Source organism: Diaporthe amygdali, assembly GCF_026229845.1.
Source record: "Diaporthe amygdali strain CAA958 chromosome Unknown NODE_4_length_2575358_cov_65_588622, whole genome shotgun sequence".
In the NCBI taxonomy this organism is placed as follows: Eukaryota; Fungi; Ascomycota; class Sordariomycetes; order Diaporthales; family Diaporthaceae; genus Diaporthe; species Diaporthe amygdali.
In genome coordinates this window covers 1,240,949-1,268,298 of record NW_026517024.1, presented here as the reverse complement: position 1 = coordinate 1,268,298, position 27,350 = coordinate 1,240,949, and the positions used below count along the sequence as shown (strand labels likewise).

Here is a 27,350-nt window from a genome sequence, read left to right as displayed (position 1 = left end):
TGAGAGATGAGTGAGTAGCGAGTGAACAAGTTGAGATGGGGTATCCGTACGGGTGAGGTGAGGCCGGGCGTTGTGAGAAAATGTTTTATGATTGCGGCGTCTTGATGATGTACCGGGGTGGTGAAGCTCGAGCTCTCAGTGCTGTGCGTGGGTTTGCTGATGAGGCGACGTAAAGAGCAGCGGAAGGGGCTTGGCCTTCCAGGGGTGTCAAAGCCCACTAACATCGCTGCATTGGCCGTTGCGTACCCGCTGCAAAAGAGCACTCCAACACAAGCGCCATGTCTTAGGCAGTGTAGACCTTGTCTTTCGATCATGCATGTTGATGCCAATATGATACAACACATTGAATCAAGTACCTGGAAAATAAACTGATACTCCTGCTTCTTTTTATTTATCTTCTTGCACGTGTGTTAGTCAATAATCACACAAATCACGATGTAAACTTTATAAAATGTAGACGCCGAAACTGGACAGCAACTCGTCTTTCCGAAGTCAACCAGGGAAACGATCTACACGTGATGGTGTAGTATTAACTATACATTCTTATTACTTTTACGGGTTGTCTAGGGCAGAAGCGACACAGGAGTATCGCACTTGGTCAATAAGACATGGAAGACACAACATCAGGAAACGGGCAAGGTTGAGTGACTTAACCATATTATTGATCATTTCTATGAACCTACACGCGTCTAACTTTAGATGCAATGAGGGGTATCGCAATCAGAATCCTGACGCCTGTATACAACGCCAACTGCATAATGCCTTGCGCACGTTCATGTATGCTACTTCTTCTTTCTTTCACTCCTGGAGCAGCATCTTGGAGACCTCGGCCTCTACATCCTCATCTGTAATCTCCTCATGATGGCCGGTGATCTTGCCTGCGAGCTCGAGCTTGCGCTGGCAGGCCTTGTAGATCAGCTCGTCAATCGTGCCCTTCGACAGGAGGCGGCTGACCTCTACCTCGCGCTGCTGGCCAAGGCGATGGGCACGGTTTTCACTGTTCTCATGTCAGTCGCGATGCCATAGTGTATCCGCGGGGATGAAAGAGGAAACTTACGCCTGAATGTCGTCTTGTGGGTTGTCCGACTGGTCAAAGAGAACGACCTTGTTGGCAGCTGTTAAATTGATGCCTGTCCCGCCGGCCTTCGTCGTTAACAGGAACACTGTGATCGTCTTGTCCTCATTGAACTGATCAATGAGTTGTTGGCGCTCGGCGACTTTGGTCTCTCCCTGCAGGACGAGATGGTTGATGCCGGCCTGCGCGAGACACTCTTCAAGGATGGAAAGAACCATCGCAAATCGCGAAAAGACGAGGACCCGGTCGCCCTCCTTCTGGTATCCGCCGATGAGCTCCAAGAGCTTCTGAACCTTGCCGCTCTTCAACCAAGTGTCCTGTGGGCAGTCAAAGCTGCGGATGCAAGGGTAGTCACGACACCAGAGGTGCAGCTGGAAGTCGGACTCGTTCTTCAACTCGTTGGTAAGGTGAGTAAGATTGGGCTGTCTCAAGATGTCCTGAGACACAGACTTCATCAGGGTCTTGGCCATCTTCTCGCACTTCTCATCGGTGAAAAATCGGCGGAAGAGCTGTGGGTGGATGGCAGCCTTACGGAGCTGGATCCAGGGGTTGTTCATGTCGTTCTTGCGACCACCGCTGAGAGCTTTGTGAAGCTTGGCATCACGAAACTTGCGGACGAAGTCTTCGTAGAGCTCCTTCTGGCTGTCGTCCATGTCGCAGTACACAGCCCTCCGAATTTTGGCCGGCATGTTGCTCAAGACCTGCTCCTTTCTCCGCTGGAGAATGAAGGGTTCAAGAATGCTCCGTGCACGCTTCACTCGGTCGCTCAGGAGGACGGCGCCCTCAGAGACTTGTTGGAGCGATGCCTTTTGCACGAACAGATCTTCCAGATGCTCGCTGTACTGCCGGAAAACGCTCGGAGATAGGAAGTTCAAGAGTGACACCATCTCCATGATGTTGTTCTGGATGGGGGTACCGGTCATGATGAGCTTCCAGGCAGCATTAATACAGATCAGCTCCTTGTAGATCTGGGCGCTGGGGTTCTTCAACTTGTGCCCCTCATCGAAGATTGCTGCATTGATGCCGATCTTGTTCATAGCATTCGCATCCCTAGGTCGACTCATCTGCGAGTACGAAGTGAGGATGACGTGATAATCCTCTGGAGCGTCCCGAATCTCAAGCGCAAGTTCGTCGCGTTCGCCAGGCTTTCCGGAATATTTGATGATAGACAAACCCGGGGCGAACTTTTCGAACTCATTCTCCCAGTTCTCCAAGACCGAGGGCGGGACCACAACCAAGTTGGGCCAGGGCCTCTCCTGGAAGAAACCGTTGTTGTACTGATCCACGAGCAGGGCGATGAATGACACAACCTGGCAGGTTTTCCCCAAGCCCATATCGTCGGCGAGAATGCCTCCGAAGCGCTGGCCGTAGAGCTGCCACATCCAGTTCATCCCAAAAAGCTGATATGGCTGCATAGTGCAGTGCCCTCGCATTGCCTTTGGCTCCTGAGCGAACGGGAGGATGCTGGATGGGTCACTCGAGGGGCCCTTTGTCTTGCCCATCTGATCCATTTTCCATGACCCAATCTTGAGCCTGGTTTTGTGTCCCTGAGTATCGCAGTACTGGACAACTCGGTCGATTGCATCGAGTCGCTTCATGTACTCAACAAGCTCGTCGAAGACCTCCTGCCCAAGGTCATGTCTGATCTTCTTCCCGCGCGACATCTTGAACTTCATGACAGCCTTGACCTGCTCGGCGGTGCGGAAAGGCCGCTTGTCGAGCATGTGCTTCGCCGCGTCCTTCGGGATTTTGGCATCAGCCATGAGGCTCTCCACTGAGCAAACGGCCAGGTATTGCAGTATCTTCTCCTTGCGCTTGGTTCCCACCAAGGAATGCGGGGCAGCAGCCTTGTCCGGTGATCGGCCGCCTGTCTCGCTCTCGTCCTCAGATGACTCCTCTTGCTGATCCATTACGTAGTTATCTCCATCGTCCTTATCGTTGGAGGTAGGGTCGTCGTCGTCATCATCGTCTTCAATGAGGTTGATGAGCTGAGGGGCTGATTGGACGACCTGCGAGGAGCTGGGGGAGTTGTTGGGGTTTCGACCGCGAACGAGTCGTCTGCGTTTCGGTCGGGGCGATGGTGACCGAGAGGGTTCTGAGCTCCTCGAGGAAGGCTGCGCCGAGGGCAGTGAGCCAATGGAGCTGGAGGGCGACGTGTTTGAGGAATACTTGAACTCGCGCAATACCTTTGCCAGCTGTTGTTTTGAAGCATGCTGCTTGTACAGGGAAGCACTAGCAGGTGACGGGGACTTTGGCTGCTGGCGTTGGAATGAGGAGCGCTGGATATCGCCTCGTGCTGGGCTCTCGTCGCCAGAGCTATCGGCGGCGTATCGTGTTGTGTCAAGCTCATCATCTGAGACCGGAGCATATTCGCGCTTGGTGGGGATCTGCTTCACTGTCGACTGATAGACAGGCTTTGTAGAGATCTTTGGAGGGGCCCTAAAGGAGGTGCCAGCAGGAGCCATTCGCATTCGATCGAAAGCAGACGGTAGGGGTCGCTGTGAAGATTGTTGCCGGAAAGGTGAGGAGGCGGGGACCTCAACCCTGGCGCTGTCGGATTGAGGCGAGGTGGATGGTGATTTCTGGACATTTGCACCGAGGCCAAGCCTTGGGCGGTCAACGATTTGGGTTGGAATTTGGGTTGGCTGGGTTGGCTGGGTCGGCGCCTTGAGGGTTGGTCGACTGAGGATCTGAGTGGGTTGTGTGAAGTACGGCGACAAGTGAGAGCCATTGCCCTGCAGCTCGTCGTTGTCGTCGGAGCTGATGTCAATAGGGTCATCCTCGAGACCAGCAGGCGGGCTGCTGGTGGCAGGAACGACCTCGCGACCAGGCGAGGTGAAGGAGGAGGAACTCATGCTTCGAATACAATGATGATTGCAAGGGGATTGAATGGATGGGTGCACAGTCGTGTTCTTGGGTGACAGGATTTGGAATGTCAAGGAGTGCACGCCGAAAGCGAGGGCAGGGTGCGAGAGTGGTGTTGCAGGTAGGCGACAAGGCTGATGTTGAAAGTTGCAAGTGAATGAAGTGGGCGACCGCGGTCTAGCAGTAGCGCGGATCCCCTTGGCTTCCCAAATGCGTTCCCATTTTTGGGAAAAAAGAACAATGGACCGCGGCGCGCGGTAGACACGCTTTTCCAGCCACTAGTGTGGGGTAGTACTGCAAATTACCTTTAGACTTTTGACGCGACTGCACGTGCGGCGGGCGATTCTGATTGATGTCTCTCCCTGCCAAATATTTCCTGGCCTCTGTATGAGGTTGCAACCAGCCAAGTTGCTGATAGTCTGACTCTGCCTATTGTCTCTCTATTGTCTTGCATTGTTCATTATTTCCAACGAGTGTATGTGCGATAACCTGCAGACCGGTGTCTGTGTGTTGCAGCCAACTAACTATGTGATCGAGGTACTTGAACAGAAATCTTACTCTTCGGAAAGCCCAGTCATAAAGTAATCCAAGTACAGAAGAACGTCCATTTCTTTCAATCCTCGTGTCTTCTTATGTGATGAATCAGTCTGCAGACAAACAATCCAACAGCTTGGAAGCTGGCTTGGGTACTTGATGCCTGTGAGTGAGGTTCAAGGTACAGACCAACTGTGTCCAGGTGGGCCCAGCAAGAGTCTGGGCACTCCCTGCATCCGCCCGCCCAAGGGGAGCCCTCGATAGCTGTCCCTTTATCTTATCACCCTCGCCCTCGGCTACGTCATGGTGAAGCTTGCAGTGATACGGCAGACCGTCTCAATGACAATGACACAAATGATACAGGGCAGGCCGCCCAAATTACTCTCAGTGAAACGGAGAGAGCTAGGAAGGGAAAGTTTGCTTGCACTGCCTAGGTCATCTTACGAGACACAGGACTTTGTCCTACAGAGGGTCACCCCGATGGAGATGATTGCAACGAAGTGTGCCCAGAGAAGGTTATCCAGGGAATATTATCCCAGTGGAGGTGTTGATCCCATGTGAAAAACCGTGTTGGGCAAGCCGGCAAGCCACACTCAGTGCTGGGTGCCCTTGCAGCCTGTACTGAATGCGCTGCAAGGCCTCAGGTCAATCGGAACCACCCCACGGGTTTGAAAGACGCCAAATTTAGCTACGTAATTGCTCTTTGTACGCTGCCGGGGCCCAATCAACAGCCCAGCCCGCCGCATATCTCGAATGACAGGGACTCGGCATCAAACCAAGGAATGGCCGTCTTGATCGCTATCCCGCGTCCTTGGGCCACCAGCTGCAGACATGATGCTCTGATGACTGCTGTGATTCGACATGAGCTATGGTGTCACCGACCTCGCAGCTGTCATTTCTTGGGGCTGGGGCTGAATATTAGACTCTAATGCGACCTTGTTTCTACCCGGTCTTACTGCAGCTTTATTTATTGTGACGCTCCCCCTCCCTCCTTCACCCAACGGCCCTTGATTTCTCTTGTACACTCGCGCCAGCAAAAGCAAATCATCCCCCGCATACTCACTCACTCCTCTATATCGTGGCAGATCTCTAGATCGATCTGTACCCACTTCCAAGGACCCACAACCTTACAATCAAAAATCGAGACAGCCAACATGAGCGCCCCTCCTGTGAGCCACGGAAGAGGAGGTCAGGGCAATGTGTACCCAGATGATACCAAGTACACAGATGGCGAAGTCGTCCGTGAGGGAGAGGCTGGCACCGGTGTGAGCACCGGCCGAGGAGGTACGTGATGCGTCTTTTTCCTTAAATTGTGCCAAAGGGTCTGGTCAAGATGTCGAGAAAGATGTCAAGACCGGGGCATGGGCTGGGCTGGGCTGTACGTCTCTTATCTCTGGTGCTATCACCGGCGAAGAACCCACATCCGGCCTGATATGTGGCGTGACCGGCTCGATCGGGAAGCTAGAAAGCCGGCGAAGAAGTACACAGTATTCCGACAGGCCTGGTCTGGAAGAGCCACAGGAGCGGGGCCCCGGTTTTATATACAGTCTCCAAGCTCAGAAAACAAAATGAGAAAAAAAGAGAATGAAAAAATAATAACAATATCTAACATGATTTCTAGGCGCTGCCAACATCACGGACTCCAATGCAGCCGTTCCCAGGACGGACAAAGAGGTTGTGCCAGAAGCGGCCATCAGGCCTTCAACCGAGGATACGGACCACCACACTGGCAGGGGCGGCGAGGGAAATGTCCACCACGCCCACAAGGAGGGTGGGGAAGACGGCACTCACAAGGGTTTGGCGGATAAGCTGAAGGCCAAGGTCTTGGGCGTTTTCAAGAAGTAGGCTGACCTTGACTGATGGGCTCTACTTCCCGACACAGCTTTCTGTTACAATTTCGTTGCTCAATGATATCCAGCCTTCGAGGCTTGCTTTTTTCACGTCGATGGTTGGTAGAATTTTTGGGGGGATAATCTAAGAGGGAGTGATTTGAGTATCTTTGCGTCTCAAGGCTTTCTTCGGACGGTCTTGTTGCGATCTCAGAACGTATGTCTGGTCCCGTGGCCGGTCGCATTGGTATCTCTGCTGGAAGAATTGTTCTCCATGTTAATTTAAATACGCTTGAAAACACCATCCTGCATTCACTTCGCCGACCAATAGATGGCATTCAATATTCAAATGATGCACTTATCATATGCACCCCTTGCATTGTTCCATGATGATGTTGTCAGAAATATCACTGCCGCCGCTATTGGACCTTAGCTGTGAACGCACCCTCAACCAGGCGACACGGCGCTCGTATTTGGACGGCATCTCACAAATCCCAACCCAAAACAAATTCATGAACTCATTTTCTTACAATTGAAATGTATATACCTGGTGCGCTTAATGTGCGCCTCCAGCCCTCACCATGATCATGTCGGCTTGCTCTCGTATGCATCCTGCGCCGCCAACACGTCTAAAAACAGCAGCACACTGACCACGGACAGCTTCCAACAGGGAAAGCTAGGGAAAAGGGCCCTCATGATGGGCAGTAAACAATAGTCGTTTCCTAGCAGAAAGTGTGGTCTGCAAAGCAAGTTGAAGGGCCCTGGCGTCTACGGGCCACGGCGAGCACTCCTATGCATGCGACGAGGTGTTGCTCACATCTCCTATATGAAGGATTGTAGCAGTTTAGCAGCGTTTTGGACCCAGGCACAGTTTGCACTCCACATGTAAACCTTTTTTGATGATGTTACGCGCATAGATATAATGGTTGCTGAAATGCACCTTGCGGTCCTTGATACTTGTTGAACTACGAAACAGGACCTGCTTGATTTCATATGGCTACGCCGTATATGAGTCTTCCTGGATTCCAATAATACTTTTCTATAAAAGAATACTCTGCAGGATGATTTACTGTAAAATAAACCCGTATAGGAATGTAAGCCACAAGGGGCTCTGCAATAACGTTTTCGCCTTAGCCCAAATATGGCGGTGTTGATTCAATGGTGTATGTAATTGAATATCCTCAACATCAATCGGAGATTTCAGTCGGCCGCTCTTGTGTACGGACATGCTTATTTTCGCCAAAGCCGCCAGCCTTGCCATCTCTGAGCACGAGGCACTGATCAGTTTTCTTTGAAATCATCAAATCCGAGATGAAGGGCATGTCTCGGACACTCGAACTAGGTGGCCAAAGCAACTCGAATCGAAATGGGTTGGAATCCATGAATCTCTTCGATCTCTTCGAATGTATAATTTGCTCGAGAAATTTGCTTGAACACACGTGCCCAGTGAAGAGAGTGTCTATTCGTTGTGTCTACCAACTCTCATCTAATTACTGTAATTATTAAACTCTTGGACAGGTTCTATTAATGACGCCAGTCTCATGTCTTCACCCAAGACGCAGCCACGCCCTCATCCCATCCCCAGAACCTCCAAATCCTCTCCAGGGTCTGATCAGGATGAGCCATAGGGAAATCATGACCGCCAGGTACAGGTTGAGCCCAGAAAACATGTTCTTCGCCTCCGACGAGCGGTAGAACATCCTGGCGGTAGTCCTCGTCGTTGACGATCTCATCGCCGATCCCAAAAATGAAACACGTCGTATTGGGCTCTCTCTTCGCGAGCTTCCTCCATGCCTCATGCTGATTGATCATCGGCGCATACCTCAACGTGCTCATGAAAGCCGGGACAAAGCCCGCGTGGTTCGCAACCTGCCAGTTGACGTACTTCAGCACCTGCCGCTGCAACGGTCCCGGGGCCTCGGAGACGGCGGCGTCAGCAATCTCGCTCGTCACGGTAGCGTCGATGGCCTGGTCGCCCGGCAGATGTGACTTCGGCGTCGATGTCCCGCTCGGGCCGCCCTTTGGCTTCCTCTTCGCGCTCTCGGCGATGGGCCTCTTCAGCCTCCATCTTGTCATAATCTCCACGATGCCCTCCGGCACCCACCCGCTTCTGAAGATGACTTTTGCAACAATGCCAAAATTCTCCTCCCGGATCATCCCAGCCGGTGCGAGGAGGATCAGGCTCTTGACGGTGCTGGGAAACGTCGCCGCCAGATGCGCGGCGATGCCTCCGCCCAGGGAATAGCCCACGAGGTGGAAACCCTCTTTCTCGCCCTGCCCTGTCCACGCGAGCTCACTCGATGCAAGCACGCACAGGGCCTGGCTGACGTATAACCGCTCATCGTGGGGCAGATCGCCTACACCATCCGAATACCCGCGGCCAAACAGATCGAACAGCAGAACCCTGCACCCGCGCTCGACCAGCCCATGGGCGATGTGTGTGAGGGTCACTACAGAATCCGAGGTCAGCCGTCAAGGGAATTGGAACACGTTTGAATTGAATTCAGAGCGGATTAGGAACGGGGCCACCGCCAGTCATGGCCTATCTCACGAAAGACAGGCCAACAAAGACTAGCAGCTGGTGACAAACCTCGCAAATGTAGCGGAGGTCTCTACGCGGGGAGTTGAGAACAAAAGATGTCGTAAGCTGCTTACTGCACGAAGTGGAAATCCCGTGGATCAGGAGAACCTTCCTTCCAGAGACGGGACCGAACTCATCTGAGCAGGTTAGCATCTCATCGCGAACCCAAAAACACGAGTCCGGGGTCAGGCACGGGCTTGCGCTCACAGCATCTAATAGACCCATAAGGAGTGGGCACGTCGCGCGCTCCTGGGAAGTAATCTGGTGGGTAGAGCAATTGTGACTGCTCCTCGGGAGACAGGCTGGATATATGACTGCTGAGCGGGTTCTGGAGCACGGAGGGCCGCCTGGGGTAGATGATGCGGTTTAGGATGGTGTATAGGGAGGCTGTGGTGACCACTGTGGTGATCACCAGCATGCTTGTATCCGGGCCCGGGAGGACCGTTTGAGCCGCCTTCTGTATGAAGTCCATCTTGAGAGCTCGGATAGGATGTTGTCTTTCATGGGTCGTGTAGTTTGTGATGAGTATTACAGGTCCCCTGCGGTGGCTCACCCTTGTTTTGGCCGAGCTTGACTAACACGGTTGAGGAATGGAACGACCTCCGGCGGCAGAGCTACTCATCACTTAGGAAACTCGGTTGAGGTTATTTCTCAAAATTCAAGATAAATCTTACAGCGAGCATGATCACGAAAGTCAGAATGGCAGTGCTGCTGACTGTGATTGTAATGTGCTGGGATTTGGGTTCAGCTGAGGCAAGGGGGACACGTGGGCTCCAATAGCGTCATCCACCAGGCCATGTGGCTGCGTTTATCACCTGGGGGCCCTGGATCCAACCACCTGAGCAACAAACCTTCCCACTGAAAGTACCCCCCCGTAGTTGCCTGACAGGAGTGCTGCGGGTTCTTATCCCACACCGAGATCAAATTGCCCAAATGGACCTGACCTGATTCTACCTACGGCTTTTAGGTGGAACGGACGGAGGGAATTATAATGCGTGCTGTTATTAGCTTTTTACTGCAACACGATATAGAAATCTATATACAGGAATGAGTAATTCTCAGAATCGCGTCGTTCTTTTCAAAGATCTCACTGGCGAATCCAGTGCGCAGCTGCTCTGAAGATGCTGAGAGTAAGGCGAGAGAGGACATCGACCAAGATCTCGAGCATCCCGAATGCAATGAACTCCTCCGGGTGCTCTTCGTCATCACCCGAAGGCTCCTCATCCTAGGCATTTGGGTATTCGCACCCCGTCGCATTCGGGTACTGAAGGCACCACTCCATCTGGATCGGGCTCGCCCTGATGCCCCTGCTCACCAGACGCTGCCTCTGCGCGTTCAGCCTCGGCGCCGCTGTGACCTGCGAGCGATTCTGGCCGCTCGAGTCTGTTCGTCCTGACCAGAGCACCTCGCCGGCAGCGCTGGCCCTTGGCCATACCAGGCTGTCGAGGTTGTTGCTGTCGATAGTCTCTGACCAAACGGCGACCTCGCCACCCAAAACGAGGTCCGCTTCCGTGCCATTGAGACCTGCAGCTGGGTCGTGCGAGTAAACAAGCTCCCAGCTCTTCGCTGGGCCGCACCAGTCATTAAAAGGCGTGAACTGGGACCAGATTTCGTTGCCGAAAGTGAGCCACTGGCCCCGACCACAGTCAAGATACTGCAGGCTCTATGTTAGCATCATGGCGTTTGCTTCTGTCAAAGTTGGACGTGTGACTCACCCAGTAGTTGTAGTCACTGTCGATGACCTTGTGACCCTTGGAAGCGATTTCAGCGACAGCACCACCGCCCAGCCACGACTGCACAACGACGTCCGATCCCAGCGTAATGTTCCACTCGGTCACGAGCTCCTCCCAGACCGTAGGCGTAAGACCCGCATTGCGCACACGCGTGTGCTGGTTGTCAATGAAGTCCTGCAGTAGCGGCTGGAGCACTGCGCTGTCGTTGGTGTTCAGGCCGGGATCAAACCTCGAGTCGTTCGCATTCAGTTCGTCTCCGCCCGTGCCCCAGTATTTCGTATAAGGCGCCACACGTGGAAGGATGTCATCGAATAGGTTGCCGAGGAAAGTTTCCACATCCGAGTTGTTCAGTCGGAATGCGCCACACGGAGGCTGTGCGCAGTAGAAAAAGTAGGGCCGCGCATCGTAGGCTACAACGAGGTCCGGGAAAGCCTCACCGACAATGCCAATGTGACCAGGCATATCGATCTCGAGATAGACCTCCACGCCACGGGCGAGACCGTACTCCTGGATCGACTTGATGTCATCAGGCGAGTATACCTGAGACTGGCTGTAAGCACCCTTGGCGGACAGCTCAGGGATGCTTGGAATCTCGAGGGGCCACGACTGTGAGTCAGTAACGTGCACGTGAAGCTTGTTCAACTTGTTGTAAGACATGGCATCGATGGTCCGCTGGATGTCGTCCACTGGGAACCAGTGCCTGGCCGTGTCCAGCATGAGTCCACGGTGTCCATAGACTGGCGAGTCCTCAATTTCGATTGGGGCGTTCACCAGATACCACGCACCGCCGGCGGAATGCTCATAGAAAAGCTGAGAGAAGGTCTCCAGGCCGTGAAGGATGCCGAAAGTTGACTTGGAGGAGAGCTTCGCAGTGCCGTCCTCACCGATGCTCAAGCTGTATGCCTCGTCGACGTCGGTTGCCGTCGGATCGAAGGTGGTGTTGCCACCGGTCAGAGTTATTTCCAGACAAGAAACGCCGGTGGCGGAGGCATTAGGCGATGGCTCATAGCTGGAAAGTGAGTTTCGTGGGACGAGCATCCATGGAACAAAGTTTTGGTTGAAGATGTTGTCCAGAGCCCTGTTGACAGCAGCGGTTGTGATGTCTGAGCTGGTCAAGGAAGCCGGCTCTAAATCGGCCCCGTGGGTAAGCTGTGTTTGGAAAGCATTCTTAGTATACAAATCATCTTCAAAGGATAAGGAACTCTTGTGAGTAGACCACCGTACAGATGCGCCGTTGTAAGTAACTTCAATGTCCTGGTTGATGAACAGGGATGTGGTGCCAGCAGTGAAGGTGGGCTGAGGGACGGGCCACAATCCTCCCAAGCCTTGCGCTGAGACAAGGTCGACAGCCACCAGGAATGGCAAGAGCAGTCGCGAGGCCATCTTGATGATGAACCTGCAGTAGGTCACTTTGCGAGGCGAAAGGTATGCGTGAGCGAGCAAAAACAGGTCGAACAAGCCGAATAAACGCGCCAAGAAGGATAACGCGCCTCGAGGCGGGCAATACGCAGCGACTGGAGGGTAGCCACTTGTGTATTTATTTGAGTGGTGAGTGGGTGGAGTGAATGACTGGACAAAGAAAAGCAAAGCCCGAGTAAAGAGGTGATGGGCGCGTGATAAAATTGAGGGAGTGAATCGCAGTTATTTATTAGACTTTTGGCTCGTAATTGGCAAAGCCCATGCAAACGCAAGGCTTGGGTACGTCGTACTTGATCCTGGGAAAGGCGGGAGCGTCAAGTGCAGTAGTGCCGATCAGCGTTGGTTCATCAAGGATCTCCTGGACCTATCGAAGGGACCTTGCTGGCAGGTGGGTCTCTCCAAAGATAGGCAGAGGCTCAGATAGTTCAGTTGTTCCTTGGGGTCTGCTGCGCGTTGACGCCTCAGAGCAGGAGCATGACCAACGGGGGTCGGATATGATGGTGGCGGGGCGTTCTCTGGGCACGTCTGCGCGAGACACGGTCCTGGGGATCGTGAGGTTCAGAGGGTTGGAGGCGTTATGGCACAAGCGCAACGTTACGTTACGTTGCGTTCACTGCGCAGTGATGAAATATAGTCTAGCGAGCGGAAGGCAGAGGGAAGAGGGCACAAGTGCCGGCCTAGACTGTGGTTTCCCGGCGGCGAGCAAGGTGTGGATGGGCCAAGTGAGCAAAATGGGCAGATGGGACGGACTGGCGAGGATAGCAAGCTGCAAGCTAAGGCCGGCTGACGGGGGCGCGATATGCCTGTATGCCTGTACGTCTGCAAGCCACCGACCGGGTACTCAGCAAGCTGTCAGGGAGGGAGGCATGTCGGGAGTCGGAACTGGCTGGCGGTAGGATCGAAAAAGGAGTTCAAAGAAATAGGGCCATAAGCCCAACTCAGCCAGTCATTCTCCCTGTATCCCAGCCTGGCTGCGGAACAGCGACCCACCAACGATGATCTCAACCTTAATTTTTTGGGAAAGGATGGCAAGCGCATGGGCAGCGTGGGACGGACCAGGCGGATGGGATGGTGGGATCGGGATAGGATGGAGATGGGGATGGGATGGCGCACAGAGCGGGGATCTTGCCGAGTGTCATGCGCGAACCTTAGCTGCCTCTCTGTTCAATTGTGCTGTGGACGATACGAGCCTGCCAACTTCCCCCAAGATTTAGAAATGAAACATGAGGTGCTCAGCTGGGAGCACAGAGGAACTGCGGCTGTAAATGACCACTCACCTGCACACTGTCAGGTCAAGCCTCAAAACAGGACTGGGGTGCCCAGCCAGTCACGGTCAGGGTCGTACCACCCAGGCGGTCAGAATGCAAAGAAAACCGACCGTACCCCAAATCCCCTCCTAAACTAACAAAACCCTTCATGTTAGAATCCAAATTCCTCAACAACCACATAGGATGTGATTGATTTAAATTACACTTACATATTCAGAGTAAGCGTCTGATTTCGATGATATCAAAATATACTTAGAAGTCGATGTTGTGGTGGATAGGTTATTGTGAAACTGCGATATGTTGATTCTTGGTACTGAGCTACGGTCGGTTTTTTTTGCATGCTGACCGCCAGGGAACCACCAGCCAGGAACCATCCCCGCCCAGGCCGTGCACTGTACAACGTGTGGAGACACCGGCTGTGGAGATTTTGCCTAGTCTCACAGACCATAGTAAATGTTGTTCAAGATTTGTAAGTGCTCATGTGAATCTTATGAAGACAAAGTTTTGTAATCAACCGATTTCTTGTGGGGGGGGGGGCAGGGTGGAGGGACATCTCATGCAGGCCTTCCTCTACTCTTATCTATTGAAGTGAATTCAAGAGCATTGAACAATGTTACATTGACGGAAACCTCGATATTTACATTCGCGCAGATCCTCTATGGCTTGCCGACGACAAAAGTGACCGATGACACTTTTGTTAAATTTCTCACACAGCAGGCAGCACATCCTGTGTTATCGCACAAGGCACTGTGCCCCGGCGTGATGGAAAAGTCAGCCCAGTATCTTCAGAAGCTTGAGTTGTGTTCTAGGAGGTTTGAAGAGGCAGTGACCTTTGCACACCGTCGAAAGCAGAGTCGAGCAGATAAAGCTTGACGTTTTCACCTCGCAAGCTCTTTCAGTCGTTCCAAGAGATTTAGCCAGGCACACGTTATTTCTTCCTCTGACTTCTTGAAATGTAGCAGTTCCCATGACATTGCTGCGAAACCTTACAATCTAGAAGTACGAAGGCGCCAACATGACGATGAGGGGGATTTGAAGCATTAGGCGCAAGAGGGCGAAGGGCGCCATGCTCTGGAGTTTGTATTCGCGCATCTCTCCTTCCAAGACTTCAAGGAGTGCCCTCATGGCCTTGCTGTTGTGGTTGATTACTGGGCAGAGGGCCGTATCTTGAGTAGTGACATCGTGTTGACGAGAGCATTGACCGCTGCCGAGCCTCAGCCAACCCAGGCAGACCGGGAACATGACAAGTATACTAACTTACTCCTGGCGAGTGGTAGAGCGCTCTTGCGGGAAAGTGATATCTCTCTTCACCCGTTGCAGTCTGAAGAAACACTTCACGTCTATCGACTCGATGATTCTCAGCCGGGACGACGTCTCTTTAGCAGCCTTGCGGTCATTTTCTTTGTAGAGCAGCCGTAAAAACCAAATGTGTGATCGCTACAAGCACAATGACGGCGACATGGTGTACCACATATATCCTGATGGGTGGTAAGGGAAAGGGCGGCAGGGACGTCTTGATCGATGCATTGTGCGTGAGGTGGATAATCCCTGGTCTCTGGATTCTGCCGGGAGAAAGATGGACGCCAACGCCAGGAGTATGAGGAATAACAAAGAGGCCAGTCATAGTTGGTGGAGGGTATGGAAAATTTCATGCTCATAGATTTTCTAAATCACTTGAGCTTATGTTGTGTCATAAAGCACACTGCAATAGGCATCTTGTGGTTTGAGCTCGGGAAGATGTTTATTAATTGGTGATCTGGTGCCAGTGCACACTCGATCAAGGGGACGAGGACCGGGTGATGGTCACTCATATTTGATATAACAAATTAATCATAGGCCTGGTCTGTTTCAATTTTTGAGTAATTTCTGACTCACCTGAGAAGGCGATAACACCTGATTTCAAAGAAGTAGACCTGCATCTGAGTGGCAAGCACATTGGACTATCTGCTAGTTTATGTGTGTGGTCGGTCTACTGTGTGTTGAGCTGGTGTGAGTCGTCCAACAGGGTCGTCTTAGTAATCAGGTGCCAAGGCCACCGATCCGGAGCTGCCAGCGCCACATCCCAGAAGGCAAGGCTGGGCCGGCATTTCGTCAGTCAGTCAGTCAGACGGACTTAGCGCGCTAGCTGGCTGGCTGGCTGGCTGGCAGGCTAGCTGACAGTGCCTTGCATGCAAACTTCACCCGTCAAATCCAAAACACCTGCACTACAACAACCTCCATGCCAATTCCCCCTCCCATCAACCCAGCAACTCACGCGACTTACCCAACTGCCCTCTTGTTCGAGGCTTGGACTTGGTTCTTTGGCCTTGGGTGTTGCTTTGACTTTGAGAGCAGGCCAAAAGCCTAACAGACCACCACCCGCGTCTCCTCCCGTTCACTTGTCCACTCGACCATCCATTGTTGTCAAGGTCGTGCCGCAAGCCCACCTGCCATCGCCTGCGAGCGCTCTCCTCCACCGTCGAGCCCGCCTTTGTCGCGGCTGGTTTCCAACTGGTTCCTTGCCGTCGCCACGCACCATACTTTCTGTCTCTGCCATCTTTCGACTCGCCTCGCCTCGCCTCGCCTCCACCTCAGCCGTCTCCTCGCAACCACACACAATGCCTGTCTCAGTCGAGCTCAATACCCCTCTGGCTGACGCCCTCAACTCTGCTATCCAACCGAAGCTGGAGCAGTATGGCTGGGCCACCGGAGGTGCTGACGATGCCGCCCTCACCGAATACATCATCCTCATGCTCGTCAACGGCAAGACACAAGAAGAGGTCACTAGAGAGCTATCAACAGACCTCCTCGGACTCGACCCCAACGATTCTGGCCTTCTCGAGTTCTCAAACTGGCTTTTCGCCACCATCGACGCTCTCTCTGTTCAGTTCGGATCCGGCGATGCGCAAGCCGACGCCACGACGGGAGCCGTCCCGGCGGAGTCGGGCGTGCCTGATGAGGATCAGGACATGGACATGAGCACAAACGATGGTCTCGCAGAAATCAACGCGTATGTCAAACAATCGCCGAGGGAATAGGAAGTATCATGCTAACTCAAACCAGACCTACAGGCCCCAAAGCTATGCGTAACGGTGCCGACAGAGGCCGCGGGAAGCGACTCGTAGGACAACTAAACCGCGCGATGGACAGGACGCACGAGAATGTCCTCCACCGCGTGCGCGGGGCGACCGGCAACGAGAGGATCAACTCGCATTCCCGCACACCCCCGACCGGTCCTCGCATGGGTACTGGAAGACAGCCGCGGGGACCGAATCAACGCGCAGCCAACATCGCCCATGGCCTCGCTAACATGAACTCCATGCCTCCCGGCCCACCTGGCATGAACGGGGGAGCTATGGGACCCATGAACGGCTGGGGAATGATGCCCGGTCAACCACAGCAATCGGATCTCTTGCAAATGATGGAAGTGCAGCAACAAATGCTGAACCAGATGCAGCAACAATTGATGATGCAGCAAGGCGGCGCGGCGAACGGCCAGGGGCGTGGAAAGTCACTGTTTGAGCGCGCGCAGAACCCCAACCAACGAGGCAATTTCCGAGGCCGCGGTGGCCACCACCAGAATGGTCGCAATCACTCACATGCGTCGGAAGGGCCCAAGACAGAGCCGACTGAGCAGGGTGAAGGGGATTCGGACATGTCTGGTGTCAAGCGTGAGCAAGGAAACCCCGAGGAAACGGTCTGCCGCTTCAATCTGAGTTGCAACAACAAGGACTGCAAGTTTGCCCATCAATCACCGGCCGCGCCCCCCGGAGCGACAGTCGACGTCCAGGATGTTTGCAGTTTTGGTGCAGCTTGTAAGAATTTCAAATGTGTTGGTCGGCATCCGTCGCCTGCCACGAGGATGGCGCACCAGAGCGAGCAAGACTGCAAGTTCTGGCCGAACTGTCAGAATGCCCGGTGCCCGTTTAAGCACCCATCCAAGCCTCCCTGCCGCAACGGCGCCGATTGCAAGACACCCGGCTGTGAATTCTACCACAACACGGTGATGTGCAAGTTCCGCCCCTGCACGAACCGATACTGTCAATTCAAGCACGAGGAGGGCCAGCGCGGGTCGTTCCCCGACAAGGTGTGGACTGCTGACGGCGCCAAGGAACACGTCAGTGAGCGCCAGTTCGCGGATGGCAAAGCAGCTGAGGAGCAGGTAATACCTGGCTCAGGAGACGACGCGATGGGCGGTACTGAGGCGACCGTGACGGGCTAGAAGCGTTACGTCTTCGAGGTGCACTCGGACGCCGAGTCGGATGGGTCTGACATGATTGAGTGAGGCGGCGAGGGACAGCAGGCTTGGGATATGTGTGCCCTGTATTATACAAACCCTTTTCTCATTTTCAACAGGGTGCTGTCAGGTCTAGGCAGATTGGTTGGCCATGCTTGAGGACCGACCGGAAGGCGTTGGAAGGCTCAGTCAAGAGAACATCAGCATTTATGGAATCTCAGGGAGAGAAAGCACAGTTCCCTGCTAATCTTGGCAGTTTAGACAGGTTCGAGTTCAGGGGGTAGCGATATGGACAAAGCATCGATGTTGAGGCCCTGGGCCTCCCCCCATGCTTCTTCTGTGTTATTGAAACTGGTGCTGTGACTGTCTGTTTAACTTCGCTGACGCCGTTCACCCATCAGAGATGTTTAGCCAACTGGCCAGCCTGCCCAAGATTGTGTCCCTGCATCGCTTCCCGTATTGAGAGGCCAGCACCTCTCAAAATGGTCACAGCAGGGCTATTATTGTGTGCACATGATTCTACAAGATTCTGGACCCCACCTCATCCACAGGCCCTCGAATCATACGGAGGCTATTTCGGGCAGACTAATTCGCCGTCACATCCGCCTTAATCCACACCATGATAGACCAACAACAGCTTCGAAGACGAAAGTCCTTCCCCAAGGGAGGTACAGCTATCACCAAGGATAGGTGTTCCCTCATTTCTAATTTCGCATGGCAGTGTATTTAGAAGAGAGCGTTGGGAAGAGAGAAGCTAGCGGAGAGTGTCTAATATATATAAAAGAGATCTAACATGAACTTTTCTTGGAAAGTGACAAAAGGGCGAAGATATATACATTCTAGGGGGGGGGGGCGCGACTCTGCATATATGCGGTCAAAGAGGCCAGCTTGGGAGAGTACATGGAGTACACAGTCAGACGGTCCAGAATGTGCCTGTGTTTGTGCCTGAACCTCTCCCGAGGAAACAACGGCTTGGGCGGGCAGGGGGTCCCCACCACCCGAATTACATGACAGCAGTAAGAGAGGAGAAGGGGAGGAGAGAGCTTTCCCCGCAGGAGCCAAGCGCTCCGTATTGGCACGCTGTCCCCCTCGTGCATTTAGGCGGACTGGGACTTTTGAAGGTCGCAAAGTTCCCCAAGTCATCCGCGACGGCCCTGTGCCACTTTTTGCCAGCCACTGCCAATGCTTTCTCCCACCCCCCCCCCCCCCAATAGCTCCGCCTTTGCGACGCGTTTTCCGAGAAATTTGATCGTGGCAATTCCCAACGGCGGCAGGGCAATCCAGCTCAAGCTTGCGACCGCATCTCTTCCATCACCAATTGATTGTCGCGCATCGCGCAGTCCAGCCGAGCCATCGTCGGAAGCTGTCGCGCTCCGATTCGCCTCGCATCTCGCACCCTCCCTCGCCAGCTGGTTGCAGCAGGCCCCAGACGCAGTCGCAGTCCCAGACCTTAGTAGAACCTGGACGAGAGACTCTGCCCACCTGGCCCCGTCTCCCCTCCCCCCTCCCAGCCACCCCATCCGTTGCCCGTTGCCGCGCCTACGCCCACGATAATTGTCGCATCCTGTCGCCAACTCTGACCACCCGTCCTCCTCCTCCAACTTCAACCATGGCTGCTCCGCGCAAGCGAACTCGTGAGGTCGACGAGGCCAGCAGGGCCGAGTGCCCCTTCTCGGTGCGGCTTATCGACCCCAAGGATAGGGATCAAAAGAAGAAGCGGCGCAGAAGGAATGAAGAGGATGGCGACGACAGCCACAGCAAGATCCCGGTCCAGATGTCTCCCTTCGCCCCCTCGGGCAAGTTCAAGAGCTTCGAGACCATGGATATCCACTACGTGGTCGAGCCCTCCAAGAGGTGGTCCGAGATGACTCGATATAACAGCTTCGTTCGTATGTTGCTACCCTTCCCTTGCACTCCAGGAGTTCCAGGGTTGACAGATCACGTCTTACTAATTTGCCTGCCTTAGTCAACGGCTCCAAATACTTCAGTGACAACTACATCTTCGTCGCAAACGAGGACACCATCGAGCGCCAGAAATCTTTCGCCAACAAAGAGCAACTCGGGCCACGGGCTAAGAGTAACGATGACTGGGTTGCTCGAATCCTGGAAATTCGCGCGAGCGATGAGCACCACGTCTATGCCCGCGTTTACTGGATGTACTGGCCAGACGAGCTGCCACAAGGTACCGTCGACGGGAAGAAGACTGTTTCTGGCCGTCAACCCTACCATGGGCAGAACGAGTTGATCGCGTCCAATCACAGTGAGTACCAGAAGCCGCGGGAGGGAGGTAGCAATCTGGAGCTGACGCATTGCCACAGTGGACATCATCAACGTTGTGTCAGTCACCCAGCAAGCCACTGTCAACCAAGTGACCGATGAGAACGACGACCAGATCCAGAGCGCACTTTACTGGAGACAAGCTTTCGACGTCCGGACCCAGGAGCTCTCGGTAAGTGTTCACGTGGTTGGCAATGTGGGGCATGGGGCCTATGCTGACTGAAATTCATCCTAGGCCATCGAGAAAGTCTGCAAGTGCGACCAACCAGGAAACCCGGACAAGGTTTTGGTCGGGTGCCCCAACGAGACTTGCAAGAAGTGGCTCCACGAGGAGTGCCTGAAGCATGACATTTTGCTCAAGACGTACGAGGCCCTCGGAACCGACAAACCGCACAAAGCATCCGGTGTCAAGGAGGAGAAGGTGGAAGAAGAGGAAGCAAAACGGCCCCTCAGCCCAGTCGAGCCGAGCACCGGTGCTGTTGCTGCCGAGCTTCCAATCCAGGTCAAGACCGATGGGGAGGGAGAGACAGTCAAGGCCGCCAACGACTCTGTCGAGTTCAAGGAGGAGTCTACTGTCGCGACCGAGGAGGGCTCGGTGCAGCCCCAGAACGGCCGGGTGTCGACAACACAAACCCCGACCGGAGAGACGCCGGCACGCAAGGTCGGCCGGGGACGGAAGAAGGCGGATGCGGGCTCCGCAAAACCATACGAGGGCCTCTTTGAGGCGAACTTCAAGGTGGACCAAGACATGTTCGAGATCACGGACCTGAGAGACGGCATCGACGGCGACAAGACCTGGATGGAGGAGGTCAAATGCCTTGTTTGCGGCACACGCATTTGCTAGAGGCATCAAAATCCTCGGTGTTCCATCACCGGGGGCCTTGCGGGATTGTTTTCATTGGGAATTCTTTGTTAGGGGGTGCATTACCTCTCATGATCCGAAACCCTTTCTTCATTTAGCTTCAGCGCCGAGGGCGAGTATGACGTATACCTTGCTTGACAGGAGGAGGAGTACGGACAATGGTCACTTGCTGTTTTCATTTTATCTAGGGCGTTTTTTGGAAGGGGAGCAGGCAAAAGGCTCTCATTAGAGTTACGTTTGTAAATTCGAGAAGGGGACGTCGTCGTTTACCCACAAAATGAATATCCTGTCCTTAATCAGTCCTTAGTCCCCACTCCGTCCTGCATTGTTAGAGAAATACTGCCTGGGTTGTTACAACTGTCGAAACGTTCCATTCACGACAATATTCTTTGCGACATTACGAGTAACTAGGTAACGAACTCCACCCAGGGCCACAGATGTGATGTATGTAGTAAGGGACCAAGGCAGGTAAGGAGTGCAGAAGATCTTGAGCATTTGGTTGATATAAGAGATAACAACAAATTCTACACGAAACTCTCCAAAGCCACGAAAACAGAGACAAAACATCCAAATCACACCTCCTGCGCCCTCGCTATGCTAGAAACTTTACCGATAATGACTGACGACACAGTCTCAATCCCCGCGGTGTTCAACATCATCATCATCATCATCATCATCATGATGCTGGGCCAGCATCGCCTGGCCCTCGCCGCTCCCGCGCCCCCGTTCGTCGCCCGAATCCCCCTGGCCGGCCTTGTAGCCCTCGATGACGGCGGCCAGCCGCTCGGCCTCGAGCTTGCCGCGCTCGGCGTTGACGAAGTAGATGAGCGGGGCGGGCAGGCCGACGAGGCAGGCGAGGAACCAGAAGGCGGGGCGGATCTCGCCGGTGGCGTCGATGATGGAGGCGACGATGAAGGGGCCGAAGACGCTCGAGCCCTTGTCCGTGATGGCGTAGAGGGCGTAGAAGGCCGCCTCGGACCCGGGCGGGATCAGCTCCCCGTACAGCGCGCGGCAGTAGCTGCTGAGGCCGCCCAGCACGAAGCCGTACACGCCGGCCAGCGGGAACATCTCCCACGCCTGCTGCAGCCCCAGCACGCCCCAGCCCCGCACGAACGGCAGGTAGCCCAGCAGCCCGTACAGCGGGATCAGCTCGAACAGCGCGATGCAGCTCAGCAGCGTCTGGTGCGGCTTCAGGCTGTACCGCCGCGAGATCCAAGACCACGAGAGGGCCCCCGCGATGCCGAACATCGTGGAGATGACGCCGATGAGGCCCAGTGCCCACGGCTCCATGTTCAGCGTCGTCTTGGCGAACAGGATCGCGGTCGACGACGTGGTGGCGATGGCGTCCGAGAGGAGGAACCACGCTGCGAGGAACAGCATGATGTCCAGCAGCCGCCGTGCCAGCTGCACGGTCTTGAAGAGAGATTTCCACGCGTAGAACGCGTACGCAAAGAATGCCCTGACGCCCTTGCGGCTCTTTTGTGCCGGCAGTGGTGGTCCCGGCCTGGGCCTCAGCCAAAACGCAGCGGGTATAGTGAAGATGGCCCACCAGGATCCGATCACGAATAGGACAACGCGTAGGGACCAGGTTGAGCTTCTCATCTCGATGAGGATAAGAATGGAGACACATTGCAGGAACAGGCCGGCCGCGTAGCCTATCCCTATCCCCTTGGCAGATATCTCTGTTGACAGTGCGAGCTCCACCGATGTCTGGTCTTCATGGGTCAGAGTCTTGCGCAGCCTGTGCTGACCTTCGTCAACCAACAGCGCAGTGCTCGAGCTACTATCACGGAAGGTCTCGGTCTCCTCATCATCTTGAGAGTTCTCCAGCTGCTGCGATTCGCCGTTTGGCCCGCCGAGGTCAGGAGTCGATGTACCCTCTGCGTACAGTACCTTCGGGTGATAACGAACGAGCAGAGGAAGAAAGCTATTGAGCAGAACAAATGAGGCTCCAAAGGAAACGTTGCTTATTATGGCCAAGAACGCGCCGAAAATGTAGGTAGCTTTTGTGACGAAGATGTAGAGCATGACGGAGAAGCTGCCGGTCCAGGCAAAGGCCAGGAGAAGCTTCTTGCGATACTGGCCGTGGTCCGCGAACGAGCTAATGCTCACGACAAGCAGTGCCTGCACCAGGACGCTGACGCTGAACGTGTACATGGCGAAGCTAGCGGTGTTGATCTCAAGGCCGAGAACGTGGACCACGCATTGGTGGCTTTCCTTGCCACTCTTCTCATTGCTGGGACCGCATGGCTGTCCATTTTTGAGCAGGACGCCATTCTCCCGTGCAAGACTCTCCAGGAGGATGGGGATGAACGAGCCTAGGAGGATTAGAACACAGTCCACACATATCAAGTGAGACAGGCCATGGGAGGTGCTGCAAAATGGTACAGGCTTGTTCAAGATCACATACCGATTGCTATCACTCAGTCAGGATGGTCTGTTCGTTCTCACAAAGCTCTGGGGCCGGACAGTTTCACTCACCACAAATGACGTAGGTCTCAGCCGCGAAGGCATACATATACCATCCCCTCAGCTCCTTTGGGCTCGTCTCTGCAGGTCAAGGCTCAGTCACTCGTGCAAAGACATGTCAGGGTTCAAAGGCGGCCGGGCGGGACTCACGCCTGGTGTCCTCTCCGGCATAGCGGACGGGTGGCGTGGGAGGGTCGGTGCTGTGATTGGGCTCCATATCGGAGTCGCGGTCTATATCATCGGACGTAGCAGAAATGGTGGCCGAGCGCTCGTCATCGGCCTCGAAGGAAGACGAGTGGGAGAGAAAGGACCGCTTGGAAACGTGGGACTGTCTCGAGTATAGGCGCGGCAGTGGTGGAGGGCGTGAGTCCTCATTCCTCGGGGCCATAATACTGCGGCGCAGGGGATGTAAGGTGTGCCGTGCTACCAAACTTAGAGCGGTGGCAACACACCTGAGAGGAGCGGGAGTGGGCGTGTGGGAATGACACTGGATCCTAGTGGTGCTGTGCCGTGCCGTGCTGGCCTGGCCTGATGGGGCCCTTGCACAAAGTTAAGCGAAAAGGCGTCGGTGTTAGAGTGTCTGCAGAGTGTCTGAGTGGTGAGTGGGTGTGCGTGAGAGAGAGTCAGATGGAGCCTGTGGAACGTTGTCCCGCCATGCACGCACACGTCGACGTCCCTTTAGGCGCGTTACGGTCGGTCTCTCGGAGACCGGAGACAAAAATGGGCTGGAAAGCAACCAAGCCCAGTTGCTGAAGCTTTGCTGGTTGGCTCAGAGCAAGTATACGAGCCTTGCATCCTTTGCTGGATGGAGGAACGAGGTTGAGGACGGCGAGGTCCACGGGACAGGCGACCACCAACTGAGGGGACCCGTGACCGAGGGGGGCGGGTAGATCCGCCTGACTGACTATAGGCAGCACTTAGAGCAGACCGGACCCACTCGGCCTCAGTTCGCCCTTCTCGTCTCAAACAACCTCATGATTCAAGAAGTGGTCATCTCGACCATCGCAATCTGCTGCATGTCTGAAGTGCACCCTCTTCGCGTTGGACATATCTCCTGCTGGTGTGTCTGTTTCCTTCAGCCTCGCGTCGCCAAGCTCATCAGGCTTCGAACCAGGGCACTTGGCACCAGAGCACCTACTGTGACTAGACTGCCACTCAGCGCGCTGAATGTGTTGTTCATTACACTCTATCTTCTCGCCAGCGCTCCATCGTTCCCCTTGGTAGCTGACAGTTGTCTTCTCAGGGCAGCAACCCATCACTACGCTAAGAAGGCGAGGAGCACACATCACATGCAGACCTAGAGTCTGTCGGAGCGAAGACAAGAGAGCCTGATCGAATGGCTACTGTTCAAGACTGTCTCTCTACCTGCTGGTGATATATGATGTTCATTACTGACAGGACAGCCCAGTATCCACTCGTGTTATATCTGTGGCCGAGGTGGCTCGCCTGCTAGGGAACATCTGTCTCATTCATGGATATGCCACGTGCTGAGTCCCTGGATATAGTCACTAGGTCTAGTGAGGATCAGGCGCGGTGCTCGCATTGAAAGCAGTCGATGCAGCGGTGAGGAGTGAGCAATACCTCTGCCGTTGTCGATGCGCTCGATATTATTGCACAAGCGGTTTACGAGGTTTCTGCCAGTAATTTGCCGGCATCTCTTTGTTTGCCTTCATGCTTCTTTGAGCCGCGCCGCCACATCTTCGGAGTCTACATCTGTCAGGAGGAAGCCATCGCGGCCCTAAGATCCTAGGATCTCAATTCAAGTTTCAATCCAGCCGCATAAGCCCTCTTCCGGCTCATAAAAGACGGTCTGGGGATCTTCTGTCCTCGGGTGTGGTAATAAAGCAAATGCACATGGAAGACGAGTCACAAAAGCCGGATTTTATTGGAGTCTTAGGTTGAACATGTAGGCTTGTGGGCATTAGGGACCTCTTTAGGAAGGCCTGCACCAGCAAACCCAGCAATACGACGGTGATCCCCACTGTCGGCACACAGAACCCCATTGAATGGTACCCCTTGAATTTCTAGGCATGACCTTTGCCCCAACCTTCTTTCCCGGATCAGTCAAGATCAGTCAATATGGATAAAATCCCCATTGGCAGTCTGGATATAAACCCGTCTTGGCCCTTTTGACGGCAAATTCTGAAGTACCCATGTCCATGACATACCGCACTTCAAGCTATACTCGGATTACACTTCAATATGACGGATCGTCACTACCGAGCTCTGTCTCCCAATCGGCCTTCACAAAAGCGAATGCCTGTGGTCCCTTTGGAGGTATGCGAGGTGTCTCCACCCCTGAAGGCGAGCGGCCACCGCGCGCTTTGATGTGTTACTCTTCTACTCGAGCTCAATCTGGACACGGCCATGAGGACATCGGATGTCCATCTCCGGGGTCAGGGGCTGAAGGAGGTAGAAGTGTGGCTAAAGGACATATATAAAGACATGGCTTCCCAACTTGTGATGACCACTGTTCATCAAGGCAGAAAAGTACCTCACAAAAGCCGATCAAGATGAAGTCAACCTTGCTTTACCTCCTGGCACCTCTCCTGGCTCTCGCAGCCCCGGCCGCAGAGCTCGAGGAACGCCAGGCCGCCACCAGCATCGACGCGCTGTTCAAGGCCAAGGGGAAGCTCTACTATGGCGTGGCGACGGACCAGAACCGCCTGTCGACTGGCAAGTCGGCCGCCGTGATTCAGCAGAACTTCGGCCAGGTGACGCCGGAGAACAGCATGAAGTGGGACGCAACCGAGTCCTCCAATGGGAATTTCAACTTCGCTACCGCGGACTACCTTGTCGACTGGTAGGTCTACCTTGTGCTGAGAGTTCACTTGCTCATCGAAGTCTACGCGTGTCTTCAACGCCTAGAGTCATGAGACTTATCAAGCACAGATGATCCCTGGGGCATGGTAGTCATATTTAAAGAGACAGAGTCATACTAACCTTTTTGTAGGGCGACCACGAACAACAAGACTATCCGAGGTCACACTCTATGCTGGCACTCGCAACTCCCTAGCTGGGTCAGCAACATCCGTGATAAGGCGCAGCTGCAGTCGGTTCTGGAGAGGCACATCACGACAGTCATGACAAGGTACAAGGGCAAGATCCGAGCCTGGGTAAGTCTGTTGTCTCGACTAGTCAAGTTGGCTGGGACAGGACACTGACGGTTAGCTTGCAGGACGTATGTAACGAGATATTCAACGAAGACGGCTCCCTCCGCTCGTCCGTGTTCTCCCAAGTCCTCGGCGAAGACTTTGTCTCCATTGCATTCAAGGCTGCTCGTGCAGCTGACCCAAATGCCATCCTCTACCTGAATGATTACAACCTGGACTCTGCGAGCTACGCTAAGGTCACCAACGGTATGGTCGCTCACGTCAAAAAGTGGCTCGCGGCTGGAATCCCTATCGATGGAATTGGTAAGCATGCTTTCTTTCCGTCTCCTTATAGACACCTATAGTCATATCGGGAGCCTTGCGAGATGGAGCCGCTGACATCTATATCTACAGGCTCTCAGGGTCACCTCTCAGGCGGCGGAGGAGCAGCCTTTGGCGGCGCTCTGAAGGCTCTCGCTGCTACCGGTGTAAAGGAGGTCGCCGTGACGGAACTCGACATTCAGGGCGCGCCCGCGAACGACTACAAGCAGGTCACTCAAGCCTGCCTCGACGTCTCCACCTGCGTGGGCATCACCGTCTGGGGAGTTCGTGATGCAGACTCCTGGAGGGCTTCCACCAATCCTCTTCTATTTGACAACAACTTTGCCCCAAAGGCTGCCTATGATGCTATAGTGACGATGTTGAAATAGAACTACTTCAGCAGAGGAAAGGTGGAAATCTTGGGAGGTGAAGCAATAGATGTGTCTGTCACGAGTCCCCGACCATGACCCGTCATTTTTGCCGGACCCAAGACATATTTTACCACTTATGACATCCCGAAATTTGATTATGTAAATAAAACCAATCATTTCATGCTTTCCGTTTAAATTGTGACAAATGTTCCTGTCCTGAACGGGTTCAATGCTTGTCGAACTTGTCACGCAAACGCATCTCCTAGAGCGGTCATTTCTGTCGCCTGTCAAACAGGACTTTCAACCGCGGTTGAGAATTACTCTAAATTGAAAGAATAACAGTAATGAGATGAGTATCGGAGACCTGGCCCTTCGACTTGGCAATCCGGGCGGGTAGGGCACTAGAAGATCATCCTCGAAAAGGTTACTTCATATGAG

The 27,350-nt window shown here is 54.1% G+C and overlaps 8 protein-coding genes across 8 annotated transcripts; 4 read left to right on the top strand and 4 right to left on the bottom strand.

The window, feature by feature from the left end:
* Positions 1-798: 798 nt before the first annotated feature.
* Positions 799-3,930, bottom strand: J7T55_008585 (chromodomain-helicase-dna-binding protein 3; the record flags this gene model as incomplete). Its single annotated transcript, XM_053138918.1, has 2 exons — positions 799-997; positions 1,058-3,930. 2 exons carry the CDS (start codon positions 3,928-3,930, stop codon positions 799-801), a joined length of 3,072 nt encoding a protein of 1,023 aa, XP_052997860.1.
* A 1,698-nt stretch (positions 3,931-5,628) lies between these two features.
* Positions 5,629-6,319, top strand: J7T55_008584 (uncharacterized protein; the record flags this gene model as incomplete). The annotated part of the gene is made up of 2 exons (XM_053138917.1): positions 5,629-5,758; positions 6,096-6,319. The coding sequence occupies 2 exons, from the start codon at positions 5,629-5,631 to the stop codon at positions 6,317-6,319; spliced, it is 354 nt and encodes a 117-aa protein (XP_052997859.1).
* Positions 6,320-7,842: 1,523 nt separating this feature from the next.
* J7T55_008583 (uncharacterized protein) lies at positions 7,843-9,356 on the bottom strand (the record flags this gene model as incomplete). Its single annotated transcript, XM_053138915.1, has 3 exons — positions 7,843-8,753; positions 8,959-9,021; positions 9,092-9,356. 3 exons carry the CDS (start codon positions 9,354-9,356, stop codon positions 7,843-7,845), a joined length of 1,239 nt encoding a protein of 412 aa, XP_052997858.1.
* Positions 9,357-9,971: 615 nt separating this feature from the next.
* Positions 9,972-12,000, bottom strand: J7T55_008582 (glycoside hydrolase family 20 protein; the record flags this gene model as incomplete). Its single annotated transcript, XM_053138914.1, has 4 exons — positions 9,972-10,109; positions 10,200-10,538; positions 10,600-11,766; positions 11,842-12,000. The coding sequence occupies 4 exons, from the start codon at positions 11,998-12,000 to the stop codon at positions 9,972-9,974; spliced, it is 1,803 nt and encodes a 600-aa protein (XP_052997857.1).
* A 3,901-nt stretch (positions 12,001-15,901) lies between these two features.
* On the top strand, positions 15,902-17,505 carry J7T55_008581 (nuclear polyadenylated rna-binding protein nab2; the record flags this gene model as incomplete). The annotated part of the gene is made up of 2 exons (XM_053138913.1): positions 15,902-16,293; positions 16,347-17,505. 2 exons carry the CDS (start codon positions 15,902-15,904, stop codon positions 17,503-17,505), a joined length of 1,551 nt encoding a protein of 516 aa, XP_052997856.1.
* A 1,624-nt stretch (positions 17,506-19,129) lies between these two features.
* On the top strand, positions 19,130-20,641 carry J7T55_008580 (bah domain-containing protein; the record flags this gene model as incomplete). The annotated part of the gene is made up of 4 exons (XM_053138912.1): positions 19,130-19,409; positions 19,487-19,780; positions 19,839-19,969; positions 20,033-20,641. 4 exons carry the CDS (start codon positions 19,130-19,132, stop codon positions 20,639-20,641), a joined length of 1,314 nt encoding a protein of 437 aa, XP_052997855.1.
* Positions 20,642-21,292: 651 nt separating this feature from the next.
* Positions 21,293-23,516, bottom strand: J7T55_008579 (autophagy-like protein 22; the record flags this gene model as incomplete). Its single annotated transcript, XM_053138911.1, has 4 exons — positions 21,293-22,977; positions 23,070-23,075; positions 23,141-23,209; positions 23,279-23,516. 4 exons carry the CDS (start codon positions 23,514-23,516, stop codon positions 21,293-21,295), a joined length of 1,998 nt encoding a protein of 665 aa, XP_052997854.1.
* A 2,125-nt stretch (positions 23,517-25,641) lies between these two features.
* J7T55_008578 (endo-beta-xylanase) lies at positions 25,642-26,930 on the top strand (the record flags this gene model as incomplete). Its single annotated transcript, XM_053138910.1, has 4 exons — positions 25,642-25,931; positions 26,082-26,244; positions 26,307-26,544; positions 26,635-26,930. 4 exons carry the CDS (start codon positions 25,642-25,644, stop codon positions 26,928-26,930), a joined length of 987 nt encoding a protein of 328 aa, XP_052997853.1.
* Between the last annotated feature and the right edge of the window lie 420 nt (positions 26,931-27,350).